Here is a 17,335-nt window from a genome sequence, read left to right as displayed (position 1 = left end):
GTGTTTTCCCATAATGGGACTAATTTCGTTGAGGCTAGTAAGGATTTGTAAGAGCTTCACATGCCTTTGTTGGCGAGATGTAGTGTTTACAGTGCACTATGTCTTCTGGTATGGGCTATATCAAATTTGTTACTTTCATTGAAATGTCTCAGTCTCATCCTTGGCTTTGACTATGAAAGTGACTGAGGTATGAGTGATGCTAGTAATACCATTGCTTATGCAGCCAGTCCCTGTTATGAATGGTATGAAGATATCGCTCATAGGGTCGGTTGGTGCATGCATTTCAGTGGGCTTGGCAGACTGATATGTAATATCAGCGGCTGGCTCGGTGAGGAAAGCAACGGGAAACTACCTCACTCCTCATTTCCCTAGTACGCCTCTTCAGTGACGCCTAGGCTATTTATGACAGCTGTTGGCGGAGCTGCAGAGGATCAAACCAGCCTTCGGGCTGAATACCCAACATACATACATACATACATACATACATACATACATACATACATACATACATGAGCTTCACAAACTGTTATCTTCTGTATCATTCAAGGAAGACTTGGACAACTTTGCACCTAGCGAACAGTTCAAGTGACATTTTATACCTTCAGGTTCTCAACATTTTGAGGCCTCTGGGAATCAAACATTAAGTGTTTGAAATATCACCTCAGGTGCACACTGGGTGCACGTGTACTTACCTATGATGAGTTAAGTATCTTGCCATGTCAGATAGAAGCTTGTTTCAATTCGATGCCTTTAACTGTGTTGTTCAGCAGTCCTGAGGGCCCTCTCCTCTTAACACCTGGACATTTCCCAATTGGTTCCCCATTTGTTTCCTTTTGCGGAGCTAGACTTAAACAATATCTCTCTGTCCCAGCTAAGGAGATGGGAGAAGCTACAGTATTTCTTACAGAATATATGGAAGAGATGGTCCACCAGCTACCTCAGCAGCCTTCAGCAACATCAAAAATGGAAAACTGTGCAACCCAATGTTCCTGTTGGTTCTATCGTGTTCCTGAAAAATGAGAACATTCTACTTCTGCAGTGGAAGATAGCTCTTGTGGTCAAAACCTACCCTGGTAGTGATGAACTTGTGCATGCAGTGAATGTTAAAACTTCCAGTGGGACTTTTAAATGTTTCTTGAGTAAATTAGTACCATTTCCCACAGATGAGTAGTTGATCTTGATACATCAAGGAAGGCAGGATGGACAAGATTTGGGAAGTTTTGGACAGATATGGTAAACTTGTGCTTTTTTTAAATGTTAAGGTTGGCAACAGAAGAGACTATTCATCATGGTGTCTTGAAGCTGTTTGTATTATAACCATGTAGAAGCCTTGTATTTAAGTGAAGGAATAAATTGGGTAATATCCGGAGGATCAGTGCTTATTGGTGAAATTCACTACGCTATTAAGTATCATATCCAGTACTATGTTGTGCGTAAAAACACTCTGCGATTGTGTTAATGAAGTAGGTTGGTATCCTCAACCAATGGAAGGAAAGAAACCAGAAGGAAATGTCCAAATAGCATCAACAGTATGGTTGTCCAGCATTCTGTTCGAGTCTTTTTGTTCATACCGCAAGTCCAATATTTTACATATGAGGTCACGAACTGTATAGGATATAATTATTCATAGAGTAACTGGTTCGATCCTGGAGGATGCTTGGGATCAAGAAAGGACTACGGTTATTGATTGTTTGAAAAGCAATGCCAAACCCATTTCATTAACCAAGAGATGGTCAATATGATTCTCCTGGGTATTCAGCCAATATTTAGTATATTCGTTCATGGATATAAATACAGGCTGTAGAGTTCATTTTGAACTCCGAAATAAACCCATTACGCCAACAAATAATACATGCGATCAAGCCAGTCAGTGAATACAACATGATGGCTCTGCATGTAGGAGTTTTTCAGCAACTAAAACTATGTTAACTCCACAACACAACGTTCTCTCAACAGTTCAAGCAGAAAATCACAAGCAGCAGAAAGTGACAATGTTCCTTTGGAGGATGAAACTGACAGCTTCAATCACAAAACACTATAGTTTCAACTGAGACTTGCCACTTCACATTCAGAGTCAAAAGTGTGTATAGGACGATTCCATAAATGCTGATTCTAACCCTTAATGAAGCCTAGGAAAAAGTACAGTGACTGAGCAAATGTCATGTGATAGCGGATCACTGATGCGCAGGTGTGTTGTCTGCGCACCACACGTCCCCTGTGCCAGCGGCAGTTGTATAGGAGACCTTGTGAGCAGTGGCTGTGCATGTGACAGGTGTAACATGGAACGTCGTCGTGAACTGACACTGTTCGAATGGGGTATGGTGGTCGGTGCCCAACGGATGGGAAGTGCGATTTCGGAAGTGGTGCGGGAATTCGGCTTCACACAATCAACCGTGTCCAGGGTGTATCATGAATGGTTGAATGCGGGTGTCACCGTCCACAACACACGAACGACCAGCCGTCCAGCCACCCTCGATGACCGTGACAGGCGACATCTGAGACGGATTGTCAATAGTGACAGAAAGACAACCGAATAACAAATCACAGCTCAATTCAACACAGGCCGTGCTAGACACGTCTCCCAGTGGACAATCCATAGGAACATGGGTTCTAGGGGGTATGGGAGCCGGTGCCGCACACGGGTGCCACTGTTAACCCAACGTCATCGGGCACAACGATGCGCATTTGTCGTCAGTCACCAGGGATGGACACTGGAACAATGGCGTAACGTGATATGGTCGGACGAATCACAATTTCAACTGCACCATGCCGATGGAAGACATCGTGTATGGCACAGACCACATGAAGCGATGGATCCCGACTGCCTCGAAGGTGTCGTCCAGGGCGCTGGTGTGTCTGTTATGGTCTGGGGTGCATTTTCCTGGTATGGAATGAGCCCCCTAGTTGTTCTGGAAGAGACTATGAATGGTACGTGGTATGCTGAGCTGCTCGGAGACCATTTCCACCCATTTTTCGCCTTCCAGCGCCCAGACGGTTCTGCGGTGTTTCAAGATGATAACGCGCCGCCACATCGCTCCCACGTCGCCCGGGAATGGTTCCAGGAACAAGCAGCGGAGGTCCAATGACCGCCACGGCCACCCAGGAGCCCCGATATGAACCCTATCAAGCATATCTGGGTTATCCTGGAACGCAGGCTCCATGCCATGGATCCTGCACCCATGAACAAACCAGCATTGGCGGCCGCGCTGCAAACGATTTGGTGTCAGCTGCGTCCAGAGGACTACCATAGACTTGTCGACTCACTTCCACGGTGTCTCACTGCAGTTCGCAGGGCCAGAGGAGGCCCCACACACTATTAGTGACTATCCCATGACATTTGCCAAGTCAGTGTAGACTGAACATGTGTTACTGAACTGGTACAAAGCAATATGATAACTCAAAATTAGAGGATGGTTGCCCAGTTACACTTCCTCTTAAACCAATAACCACCACCACTACCACCACCTGATAAAACTCAAAATGAAACACTGGAAATTGCTATGGATGTCTCCAAGACACAAATTTTGGGTAATATTCATATTTGTATACAAAGATATGTTGTTCATATACTTACATTATTAGACATCATAATGGTAAGAAGAGCTTTATTGTTAGAATTGATGGCAACGTTAAGTGTTGTTGCCTGAAATAACACAAGCAAGCTGTGCAAGACTGAAAAAATTAAGGAAAATCCTGAACACAACAAATTGCAACAATCTGTTAAACTTAATGTAGGACCTAGGCACTTATTATTTAGCAAATGGCATACATGGAAAATAAACATAAAATTAAATTAACAATTAACATTAAATTACAGTATAAATATAAAAGAAGCCACTGAATAGTAATTAATCAGCAAGGGGTTGACACATGGTTAGAAAAAGACATGATTTAGCTGTAGTCAACAACTGCACATCTTGTTCATTCAGCCGCTGGGTCAAACGTGTTGGAACATCTACTAAATGATCCTTAATACGAGCAGAGTAGACATTCATGTACAACGTGGTTAAATGTTTGGAGTAAGTAACTACATCTTTTAAGTGATCTTTAGAAGATCTATGGGCTCTAGCTAGGTATATGCTAAATCCACATGCAGTAAACTTGAATCCACATAAGCTACAAACCACAGCATTGCTTGTGTTAGTTGACATAGTTTGAGGTTATTCTCCAGAATTAGCTATCCTCTTTTTTGCTTACCCAGCTCCTGCCAAGTCAGGGCATTTATGACACTTCATCTTCCTCTCTCTTTCCACTAGTTTGTACCAGTCCAGGTTTCTTCTTCTTGCACTCCTCTTTATTGAATCGAACCATGCTCTCTTCCCTCAAAACTTCATCTCCATCATCTGTTATGGTATTCTTTTCTCTTCCATCCTCTTTACATGTCCAAATAACCTTAGTTTTCTCCTATCAATGCTCTGATTTAGATTTTCCATTCTAACCTCCTTTCTCGCATCATTGTTTCTCAATCTCCTTGCTTATTTTGATGGCTTCAATTCTACTCTCCTCCTCACTTGCCACTGTCCAGATAGAAGAAGAATAAGAAGAAGAATCAAATAGTAGCAGAAATATGGAAGAATGCTAATGATCAGACTATTCAAAACCTACATAAATACAGCATTGATATTTGGAACATGGAGAAGCTTCCCGAGGAATGGAATACAGCAATAATCCACCCGCTGCATAAGAAAGGTGATCACTCCGATCCAAATAATTATCGGGGGATATCCTTGCTTGATATTACATACAAGATTTTATCTAAGATTATATACACAAGAATCCAAGAACAACTCGACCAAGAACTTGGAGAATATCAGGGAGGATTTCAACCAGGTAGAAGCTGTCCAGATCAAATCACTAGTTTAAAATGGATAATGAAGCACCAAAGAGTTCTAAGTAAGGGTCTGGTCATCACGTTTGTAGATTTAAAAAAAGCATACGACAGTATTCATCGTGAATCATTATTAAAAAGCCTTAAAGAATTTGGCTTACACCAAAAACTTGTTAACTTCATTAGTATGACTTTTAAAAATATGAAAGCAAAAGTTAAATTTAGAGGTGAATTATCAGAATCATTCACTGTAAGAACTGGACTTCAACAAGGAGACGGACTTTCACCATTGTTATTTAATTGTGCATTGGAGAAGGTTATGCGTGAATGGAACAAGAAATGCCAACCAACTATCAAGATCGGTAGAAATATTAAACTCAACTGCCTTGCTTTTGTGAAACAAATTGAACAACTGGAAATTATAGCTAAAAAATGGGATTACAAATTTCATTTGAAAAAACAGAAATGATGCCAACTTTTAAAGTTAATTTACCAGTTATTCAACTGAACAGTAATAAAAGAGATTAAAATTGTTCAGAAATTCAAATATCTTGGGGAAATAATAACATGGAACACAAATGAAAAAGAAGCAATAGAACACAGAACAACTAAATTTAAACAAGCACAAAGACTTACCTGGCCAACCTATAAAATAAAAAAAAATCTCTTTCGATAAACGCTAAGCTGAAACACTATAATTCCATAGTTAAACCAGAGGCAACGTATGCTAGTGAAACTTTATTCAAATTAAATGTAAAATCTACAACAGACAAATTACAGAAAACTGATAGAAGAATTCTTAGAAGAATTATTAATAAAAAATACCAAGTTGATGGACAGTGGAGATTGTTGCCTAACAACACTGTCTATCGTGAATGTGAATCAATAATATCTACAATGCATAAAAGAAGAATTCCCTTTTTCTGTCACGTATCAAGATTACCAGACACCAGGATACTGAAACAACTATTTGATTACTTTCTGAAAAATAAAATCAATAATAATTGGTTCAAAGAAGTTCAGGATGATTTGGAAGAATTAGGTATAACTCGGCAACAAATCAAAGACAGAAAAGAGAAGAGGATTTTGAAGAACAAAAGCATAAGTCTCAAACTAAAAACAGTGGAATGGAAACAATATACTATATTGGATACACAAAGGGCTTCCAGATCGGAGAGGATGAGAAAGTTCTGGGAGAAGAAAAAGAAGAAATTAACTCAAATGTATTGATTTAAAAGCTCCAATGACCGGGCGAGTTGGCCGTGCGTGTAGAGGCGCGCGGCTGTGAGCTTGCATCCGGGAGATAGTAGGTTCGAATCCCACTATCGGCAGCCCTGAAAATGGTTTTCCGTGGTTTCCCATTTTCACACCAGGCAAATGCTGGGGCTGTACCTTAATTAAGGCCACGGCCGCTTCCTTCCAACTCCTAGGCCTTTCCTATCCCATCGTCGCCATAAGACCTATCTGTGTCGGTGCGACGTAAAGCCCCTAGCAAAAAAAAAAAAAAAAGCTCCAATGTGAATAAAATAGATTTATTTATCATCAACAGGTTATTTTCACAATTAAAGATGATTCAATAAAACATAATATACAACAAATACACCTTAAGTAAATAACACTAATTTCCTAAAATAATAACGAAGTTCAAACTAAATCTAGAGACCTTTTCATACGCATATTTACAAAACCTTAAATAAATTAAATAAATAAATAAAACTCAATCTCCTTAAATAATTGGCATTATTAAACTACTCCTACATCTAGTAACATTTACATATTTACATATCTTACATAAAGGGCCTTACATTCATGAGGTCATTAGAGCATGTCTGATTTTAGACAGGGGTAAGTGAAAAAGGTCCACTGATTCACCCACCTCATTCAGTGATGTTAGTGCCCTCACAAGCCATGAGTTAGCCTGAGCCACAGTTCTCACTTTAGGCAGATGAAAAATATACCTTTGCCTAGTATTGTGACGAGGAACATGTAATGGAATCAGCTCCAGTAATGTTGAGCAATCTACTCTGTTTGTCAGACACTTATAAAGAAAGAGGGCACTGGCACATCTGTGGCTTCGCTACGGGATTCTCAGAAAAACTGTCTTCGTGGTTTTCCTAACTGAAGTCAACTTAGACAATCACAAAAACTTCAGTAGGAATGTAGTAATTAAAAGTAATGTAATCTTACAAAATACTGGATCAAATGAAAACCCGCACATTTTCTCACTTTAATGAACAGTACTACGGTGCCGATCTAACCGTCCAAAGTTCCAGTGCTGGAATGACCAGAACGCAGACAGCCGTGTACACTCCTCTGCCATTATTCCGTTAAATATGGACACTGCTCATTCCAATCAGTGTCTCAGAGTAGGGATTGAATAGCTCGAATGCTATGATGAACCAGTGGGTTACGTACCAGTAATATCAGAAAATTTATGAACCAGGGGAATGGCATGCTACATAAGAAAGTTGTCCAACTCCTCATCTACTTCCCGCCAATATACAGGCAGGCTGTTATACTCGGTACGACCGGGTGAGTTCGCCATGCGGTTAGGGGAGCGCAGCTGTGAGCTTGCATCCGGGAGGTAGTGGGTTCGAACACCCTGTTGACAGCTCTGAAGATGGTTTTGTGGTCTCCCATTTTCATACCACGCAAATGCTGAGGATGTACCGTAATTAACGCTAGAGCCGCTTCCTTTCCACCCCCAGCCGTTTTCCTATCCCATCGTCGAAGACCTATCTGTGTCGGTGCGACGTAAAGGAAATTTTTTTAAACTCGGTATACAGCAGTAACCCCATCTATCAGAGATGAGTTGCAACAGGGACACAAAGCACATCCCAACAAAGGTCAGTGTAATGTTATTGTTGATCAATGTCATGAGCTTTCTGTATTGTAGGCCTTCCCATTTAGTTTTCTTTCCACTCTGTGATATTAGGGCGTCTTATGCTTTTCTTAAGAAATGGCTCTTTTACGGGTTGAATTTTGAATTATTTAGTGAATTGTAGTGCTATAATTTGGAATAGGCCTAAATGGTAATTCTAGACCAGGTCATACTACTATCACTAAGTGAGCCCCTGCCAAATGTGCACATTGGTCATTCAAAACAGCACGTCAGGGTAGGGATCGAATAGCTGGAATACTATGATGAACCAGTGTGTTACGTACCAGCAGTATCAGACAATGTATGAACCAGAGAAATGACATGCTAAAGAATAAAAGTTTTCTAACTCCACAGCTATTTCCCGCATTCAGTCAGGCTGTTATACTCGGTACGCAACAGTAATACCATCTATCGGAGTTGAGGGCACCATAAGAGCCAAAGAACATCGCAACAAACAATGGTCAATGTAATGTTATTGTTGATCAATGTTATGCGCTTTCGATATTGTAGGCCTTCACATTTAGTTTTCTTCTGACTCTGAAATACCACTCTTATAATAGTCAGTACGGTAAAACTGAATAAAACATAAATGATCGGAAATTGTATTCTCTGTAACTTTTGTTATGTATTACTTTTTGATAGGATCAATAACATAGGCATTTAAAAATTAAATTTTAGGCGCCTTCCCCTATACTACAATTTCATCCAGGGTGAATAAAATTGTTTATATCTTAGGCTGTAGTTTCTTATTCCCCGACTCTATATACCGATTATGTTAACCCATTTTCCCGTGGCTCGGTGCCGATATGAACTTAGCAACAAAAATACAAATTCATGAATATCTGTGTTATTATAGCCGGTACGGAAAAAATGTATAAGACATAAATGGTCGGAAATTTAATTCTATATAACTTTGGTTATGTAGTATGTATCGATACGACCACTAATAATATACATATTTGAGAATTAAATTTTAGGCCTTCCCCGAAACTACCATTTCGTTCAGCGTGTATAAAATTATTTATAGTCTAGATTGTAGTGACTCATTCTCCGACTTTGTATACCAGTTTTTAACTACCATTTCACTCAGCATGAATAAAATTATTTATAGCCTAGAATGTAGCGACTTATTCTCCGAATTCTCATACCACTGTTTATTAAGATAGGACCACTAATAACATAAATATTTGAAAATTAAATTTTAGGCCTTCCCCTAAACTACCATTTCTATCAACGTGAATAAAATTATTTATGGATTAGATTGTAGCGACTTATTATACATGCCGATTTTTATGAAATTCTCTTCAGCTGTTTTCTCGTGATGCGTGTACATACGTACATACATACATACATACATACATACAGACAGACAGACAGACAGAAATACCATTTTTTTCAAATTCTGGGCAATGTACAGACAAAACTCTTATTTTATATGTATAGAAAGGTAATCTCGGCAAGACCGCTTGAAAGAAGCTAAAGAAGTGCAATTTCTAACATTGACTGGAAGAGAATTCCATAGCCTTGCACCAGACACTTGAAAGGAGCAGTTAAATGAAGATGAGCGATGCACAGGAATAAAGAGTGTAGTAGTCGATCGTGTGTTATGTTCATGAGAGAAGGAGAGTAAATTAAACTTTGAGGATAAATACTGGGGTTCAGATTAATTCAACAGACGAAATATGAGAGTTGCAATGTGAAGATGTCGTAGTTTATCAATTTTTAACCAGGAGAGAATTTCATAATAGGGGGAGATATGAGTTGAAAATTTAATTGAAAATATAAACCTAATCCATGAGTTCATTGCCCTCTGTAATTTTAATGGTTGTTCCATGGTGGCATCTATCATTACAATATCACAATAATTAAGTATGGGAAATATAAGGGTCTGGACAAGTTTAATTTTCATGCTTAGTGGAAGAAGTGATTGGCGAGTTTTGAGAGGGTGAAGTGAGGAGTGAATTTTCCTACAGATGCTTGTTATGTGCTCACTCCAATCTAGTGTGTCACTTATGATAATCCCAAATTTTTTACCCACTTCTGAAATGGTATAGCTACACCACAAAGCAAATGGTCGGAAATTTAATTCTATATAACTTTGGTTATGTAGTATGTATCGATACGACCACTAATAATATACATATTTGAGAATTAAATTTTAGGTCTTCCCCGAAACTACCATTTAATATCTTATTAAGGATATTTAAGTGCCTTTGTTGCCCTATTATAATAGCTTGTGTCTTTTTAGGATTAATTAATAAACAGTTATTAGAATAGGAGCTAATCAGATTTAAAATAGAATTCATCTGATGAATTCCAAACTCAATATCAACAGCTTTACAGTGATAATATATTTGTAGATCATCTGCATATAAATGATACAGTTACTGAACTGAGAAGATATATCGTTGATATATAGAGTAAACAGAAGAGCACAGATCCCTGTGGGACACCCGTTTGCTTCGTCTTCCAGTCCGGGGTCATGCCGTTTATGACAACACGTTGTCGCCGACTGATGAGATATGAAGCAAAGAGCTGAATAGCAGAGGGGCTCAGATTAAATCATTGTAGTCTCGCTAATAATATGTCAATATTTACGTGTCAAATGCACTACAGAAGTCAAGTAAAATAAGTATAGTCACTTTCCGCTCATCTATAGCTCGTCTAACGTCGTCTGTAATTCTTAGTAGTGCCGTCCCTGTGCTATGTCCTTTCTTGAAACCAGATTGGAGGGGATCACGCAGAGAATATTTTTCCAGGTATTGTTCAAGTTGGCTATAGATCAATTTTTCTAGAGCTTTAGACAGTGCTGAAAGAATGCATACAGGACGAAAGTCAGATGCTACATTAGCTGGCGACATTTTTGGAACTGGGACAACTTGTGCATCTTTCCACTTTGTCGGAAAATAACCACGGGAGACGCATGCATTAAATAAGTCAGTAATAACCGGCAATATTATATCCATAGTGTTAATGATAAAGAAAATTATTTTAATTTAATTTACTCCCTAGGTATTTGAAACTGTGAACAATTTCACGGTTTTGACCGCCAACTTTCACAATGCCTTTCCTTTGTGTTTCTCCTCTTGATATCACCATGGTATTGCTTTTCTCTGAGCTGATTTTCATACCATACTTTTCAATGTCTCATTTAGTGTATCAAGTTGTTCTTGTACTTCTTTGCTGTTCGTTCCGCAGACCATGTATACACACAGGAGCACACAAATTGTTATCACGTGTACACTGTTTTATTTACAATTGTTTTCATGAATTCTGTACACACAAACTAATAAATTACCATTATAAAATAAAGGACTACATGAAGAATCAGAAGAAGACTGCCATCTTGAAACAGTTGACTGCTACTGGAGCATGTCGACATAAGCACACCACGAGTTCACAAAAACAACTCAACTCTCACTCACAAGACTGTCTCTTTATTTATGTTGCCTGCCCAGGCTTCTAGAAAAATACGACACAATATATTTTCCTCGCAAATTCTAGAGTGCCCAATAGCCTAGTTATAATGTAAAGAACTTTCTACAATTATCTAGTGTCAAAGATACATTATTCCAGATATTACAGTGTGTTGCACAATATTGCAGTGGATTATACATCATATATACAGATAATAATAAATTATATACTATTAATTACGTGTTCTTACATTAAATAAACTCGTTAATATATATACAGTAGATGTTTCATGACATAACCACACAAATAATACGATCGTCTGTACATAATAATACATAAATAAGAACAATACTAATACTAAATGGATGTAAACAATTCATAGCCATACCTCACAAATAACAACAACAACAACAACAACAACAACAACAACAACAACAACAACAATAATAATAATAATAATAATAATAATAATAATAATAATAATAATAATAATAATAATAATAATAATAATAATTTGAGCACGATATTGGCATTATTTACCCAAGGGTTAAAGAATACTGTTTTCAAGTTATATCAGTCTATTACACTTGTGTCAACCACAATATAGTCTGCAAATAGTTATTACTTCATCTCCCTAAGAATTCATTGGAAAGGGGTGCTTAAAGTATGGACAGAGAATATTGGTGGAAATATACAAAATCACTCAGCTGATTTTAAAAAAATTACTTATAAATAACTCCTGTACTATGACTATCATAGCTTCATTTACGCTGAAGACTTTGCTCTTGTTTCACAATCAGAACAACAATTTGAGGTCGTAGAACATACGTTCAGTCGTGCTCTAGAAGAGCTTGGTACTTACTATGAAAGGAACCAACTCATACACAACCTTACTATGACTCACACATGTGCTTTTCACCTGAAACATATACAAGCTAATCGGAAACTTGAAGTATTCTGAAATGGTACGTTATTGGTTTACTGTTTCCATCCTAGATATCTAGGGGTCACCTTGGACCGTACACTTACATACGAGGAGCAATGCCTTAAGCTGGAGCAGAAGATTTCTATGAGGAACTGCCTCCTCCAGAAACTGGCAGGAACTAACTGGGGCACCCATCCCCAAACGTTAAAACAACAGCACTGGCCTTACACTATTCAGCAGAAGAACATGCCTGTTCTGTGTGGTATAAGTCAGCCCATGCAAAACAGGTTGACGTTGCCTTAAACAAGCGTTGCAGGATTATTTCAGGTTGTATGAGATCAACTCCCATCAATGAAGTGAACTATCTGGCTGGGATTGCTCCATCTGATATCACAAGAGAACAGGCTGCCAACAATGAAAGGAGAAAATCATCTACTATGACCTCACACCCACACTATGGATATCAATCTGCTGAAAGGAGATTAAAATCAAGAAAGAGCTTCCTATCAACTTCTCAACCGTTACAAGGCACAGCTGCAAAAGCACGAGTTACCATGTGGAAGGGGAGAACTAGTAATTCGTCTGAATGGATGGAACCGAAGCAATCTCTCCCTCCTGGCTACACAGAGAACTGGCCAATCTGGAAGTATCTGAACAGACTGCGAGCTGAAGTTGCAAGAACAAGGGACAACTTATATAAATGGCATTTTCCGACCAAGACAGTTCTAGGTGATTGTGGCGAATTTCAAACATCACAACATCTCTTATGTTATCTGTTCTGCCCATCCAGATGTACAATGAGTGATATGACTCAAGCTAATTCAAGTGTTCTCAAAGTGGCTAAGTTTTGGGTGGGAACTGTTTGAAGTCACTTGAAGAACACATATTTGTATACTTGTGGCCGTTTCATGCATCTTTTGTTAATGTTTTCATGTTTAATATTTTGTACTTCTGACACAAATAAATAAAATAAATGGGTTATGTTACAGAACGGATATATTATACAAAATACATAATTATAGACCCTCACCAGCACTGATAAACCAAATAAATCTGCTTGAGACCACCATACCAATCAAAATATGCAATTCAAGAATCCATGGCAAAGACATTAACAGGGAGACTCAATATGGATAGTTTCTAAATCTTGCAAAATTACACTATAAAACCTTCATCATAGGCATTTATTCATCAACGAATATGTAGTATATAAATACAATGTCATTTGGACACATTAATTGTGTCGTCTCAGATGGCTGAACAGACCGATTCTGGATGCACAGATTTTATTGCAGTGACAGCACACACTAGGAGTTGTAGCAGATGGTTGTGCAAGAATGCCACCCCTCGCATTCGGTCATTCTTTCCTGCGGTTCCTCCTCTCAGCTTCTAATCTTCTATCTTTTTCTAGATGTTCAACCCCATTGTATACAATGCTACGCCATTTGGGCCTATCCTCGGCTGTAGTTTCCCAGTTGATCGTATCAATATGACATCTTTTAAGATTATACTTTAGAATATTCTTATATCGTTTCAGCTGCCCTCCATGGTTACGCTGGCCATTCTTTAGTTGGGAGTACAATAATTTCTTTGGGAGGCGTGTATCTGGCATGCGGACGATATGACCAGCCCAGCGTAGCTGATGCCTGACTACCATTGCCTCTATGCTTGTAGCGTTGGCTTCCTCGAGGATGCTAATGTTCGTTCGACGATCTTGCCATTTAACTTTCAGTATTCTCCATAAGCATCGTTAATGATATTTTTTCCAGGCATTTTATGTTTCTCCTGTAGGTTGTCCAGGTCTTGCAACCATAGATAAGAGTAGGAATTACAACAGCATTGTAAACGTACAGTTTGGTTCTCACACTGATATCATGATTGTCAAACACTCTTCTTAGGAGACGACCGAAAGCCGCACTAGTGCATCTTAAACGATATTGGATTTCTGCATCAATGTTTGCACATGTCGAGAGATGGCTTCCAAGGTAAGGAAAATGATTTATATTTTGCAGAGACTGGCCATTGATTGTAATAGTTGGAGTTCTCTTATTGGAATTAGGTGCCGGCTGGTAAAGGATCTTAGTCTTATCAATATTAATTTCCAGTCCAATACTTTCATATGCTTGATTAAAAGCATTGGGGATTGATTGCAGATCTTCCTCTGTGTTGGCTAAGATAACATTGTCATCTGCGTACTGAAGCTCTATAACTGACACCTTGGTCTTAGCTCGCAGTCTGTTAATATTAAACAGATTTCCATCAGTTCTATACAGAAGTTCTACTCCTGATGGCAGTTTATCAACCACAAGGTGTAGTATAGTTCCAACAAATAGTGAGAACAATGTTGGAGCAATTACACAACCTTGCTTTACTCCAGTAGAAATACGGAAAGGGTCTCCTGGTTTTGTATTACAAAGAACAGTAGCAAACATGCCGTCGTGTAGCAGTCTGAGTATCTGTATGTATTTGTTTGGACATCCGATCAGAGCTAGAATTCTCCATAGAGCTTCTCGATTAACAGAATCAAACGCCTTGACAAGATCGATAAAAGCCATGTACAAGGGTTGGTTTTGCTCTCTAGACTTTTCCTGCACTTGCCTTGCACTGAAAATCATATCAATTGTACTTCTGTTTGGCCTGAAACCACACTCAGTTTCTGGTAGGCACATTTCAGTCAATGGCAGTAGACTATTAGACAATACTCTAGCAAGAATTTTTCCTGCAACAGAGAGTAATGATATTCCTCTATAATAGTTACACAGAGTCTTACCCCTTTCTTGAAGATAGTGATAATGGAAGCATCCCGTAGATCAGCAGGGATTGTTCCCATGTTCCATATTTTCACAATCAACATGTGTGTATGGTGAATTAGCAAAGGACCACCCTCCTTGAAGAGCTTGGCTGGAATTCCATCTTGTCCGGGTGCCTTTTTATTCTTCAGCTGATGAATGGCCTTCTCAATTTCTTGAATAGAAGGGACTTCACATAAGTGATCTTGAATTGGCTGTTGTGGAATATCAGCAAACACATCTTCCTCGACATGTGAGTTTCTGTTCAGGAGGTCTTGAAAATGTTATTTCCACCGGGAAGCTATCGAGTCAGGGTCTTTAAGAACTTCAGTACCGTCTTTGGATTTTAGACAATTAAGACCTTTGGTAGAGGGACCATAAATTGCTTTGGTAGCACTGAAGAAGGCACTAGTGTTGTTGGAGGCGATTAAATTCTCCATTTCCCTTGATTTACCTATCCACCATTCATTCTTGATCATCCTGCATCTCTTCTGCACTTCCGTTTTGAGTTGTTGATATCTATGTTTCTTGGGAAATGAATTTGGATCATTTTGCCACACGTTGTAGGCTTTCCGCTTTTCATCAATTAGGTCACATATTGCTTTGTCGTTCTCGTCAAACCAATCCTGATGTTTCTTCTTATTAACACAAACTGCTTCTTTGCCAGCTGCTATAATAGCTGATTGTAATAACGACCAGTGCTGCTCAATATCTTCTGGGTATTCATTTGGAAGTTTATCAGCCAATAGTTCTTGATAGGCAGATTTGATACTGTTGTTCCTAAGTTGTTCAGTATTTAGTTTGTGTTTTATCGCTTTCTCATGGTTCATGTTTGTGGGTTACTGTAGTCACGTCCTAGTTCGTGAACCATGGGCAACGGCTGAGTGGCCTAGTAAGTGCTCCTGAGAGTCGGGATACCAGTTGCTATGGAATGGGAGTGGGCATCTCGGACATATTCTGAGTCGTGGCCCTCCTTGTGCTCAGGCGGCTAGGACTACACAATTCATCGGTGGTCCATAACCCGTTAGAGGAGAGATCCTCACTTGGACTATGTGCAAGTAGGGCAGCATCCAGCTTCATGAATTTACCGAGCTCAGAACACTTTAAGCAAGCCTCGGACCTATGGGAGTAATGGAGTCCCACTCCCATTTGACAGGCGAGGGACTCCTTGGAAACAACTTGGCGAACGAAATGGAATTCGATGGGGAGCTATCAATATTAATGGGGCTTATGGAAGAAAGAAGGTAGAACTTGCTGAGTCAGCAAAGAGGATGCATCTGGATGTGCTAGGAGTAAGTGATATTCGGGTAAGGGGAGATAAGGAGGAAGAGATAGGAGATTATAAAGTGTACTTGACGGGTGTTAGAAAGGGAAGGGCAGAGTCTGGGGTAGGGCTCTTTATCAGGAATACCATTGCACGCAACACAGTTTCTGTTAGGCACGTAAGTGAGCGAATGATGTGGGTAGATTTGTCAGTGGGAGGAATTAGGACAAGAATTGTGTCCGTGTATTCACCATGTGAGGGTGCAGATGAGGATGAAGTTGACAAGTTTTATGAAGCATTGAGTGACATCGTGGTCAGGGTCAACAGCAAGGATAGAATAGTGCTAATGGGCGATTTCAATGCGAGAGTTGGAAATAGAACTGAAGGATATGAAAGGGTGATTGGTAAATGTGGGGAAGATATGGAAGCTAATGGGAATGGGAAGCGTTTGCTGGACTTCTGTGCTAGTATGGGTTTAGCTGTTACGAATACATTCTTCAAGCATAAGGCTATTCACCGCTACACATGGGAGGCTAGGGGTACCAGATCCATAATAGACTATATCTTAACAGACTTTGAATTCAGGAAATCTTTTAGGAATGTACGAGTTTTTCGGGGATTTTTCGATGATACAGACCATTATCTGATCTGTAATGAACTAAGTATCTCTAGGCCGAGGGTAGAGAAAGTGAAATCTATCTGCAAACGAATAAGGGTAGAAAATCTCCAGGACGAGGAAATTAGACAGAAGTACACGGATATGATTAGTGAGAAGTTTCGAACAGTAGACAGTAAGCAGGTTCAGGATATAGAAAGTGAATGGGTGGCATACAGGGATGCTGTAGTAGAAACAGCAAGGGAATGCCTAGGAACAACTGTGTGTAAAGATGGGAAAAGGCGAACATCTTGGTGGAATGATGAAGTGAGAGCTGCCTGTAAACGTAAAAAGAAGGCTTATCAGAAATGGCTCCAAACAAGGGCCGAGGCAGACAGGGATTTGTACGTAGATGAAAGAAACAGAGCGAAACAAATAGTTGTTGAATCCAAAAAGAAGTCATGGGAAGATTTTGGTAATAACCTGGAAAGGCTAGGTCAAGCAGCAGGGAAACCTTTCTGGACAGTAATAAAGAATCTTAGGAAGGGAGGGAAAAAGGAAATGAACAGTGTTTTGAGTAATTCAGGTGAACTCATAACAGATCCCAGGGAATCACTGGAGAGGTGGAGGGAATAT

General features: G+C 39.3%; 1 protein-coding gene across 1 annotated transcript in view; it reads right to left on the bottom strand.

The window, feature by feature from the left end:
- LOC136857853 (protein TAPT1 homolog) overlaps positions 1-17,335 on the bottom strand; it is a 186,628-nt gene that overhangs the window by 58,594 nt on the left and 110,699 nt on the right. Inside the window, exon 6 of the mRNA XM_067136837.2 lies at positions 3,575-3,672. Coding sequence (XP_066992938.1) covers positions 3,575-3,672 — 98 coding nt within the window. The remainder of the gene's footprint in view (positions 1-3,574; positions 3,673-17,335) is intronic.

The sequence above is a fragment of the Anabrus simplex genome, chromosome 1, assembly GCF_040414725.1.
Source record: "Anabrus simplex isolate iqAnaSimp1 chromosome 1, ASM4041472v1, whole genome shotgun sequence".
In the NCBI taxonomy this organism is placed as follows: domain Eukaryota; kingdom Metazoa; phylum Arthropoda; class Insecta; order Orthoptera; family Tettigoniidae; genus Anabrus; species Anabrus simplex.
The sequence above is the reverse complement of the archived record's forward strand: the minus strand, read 5'-3'. Positions and strand labels throughout refer to the sequence as shown.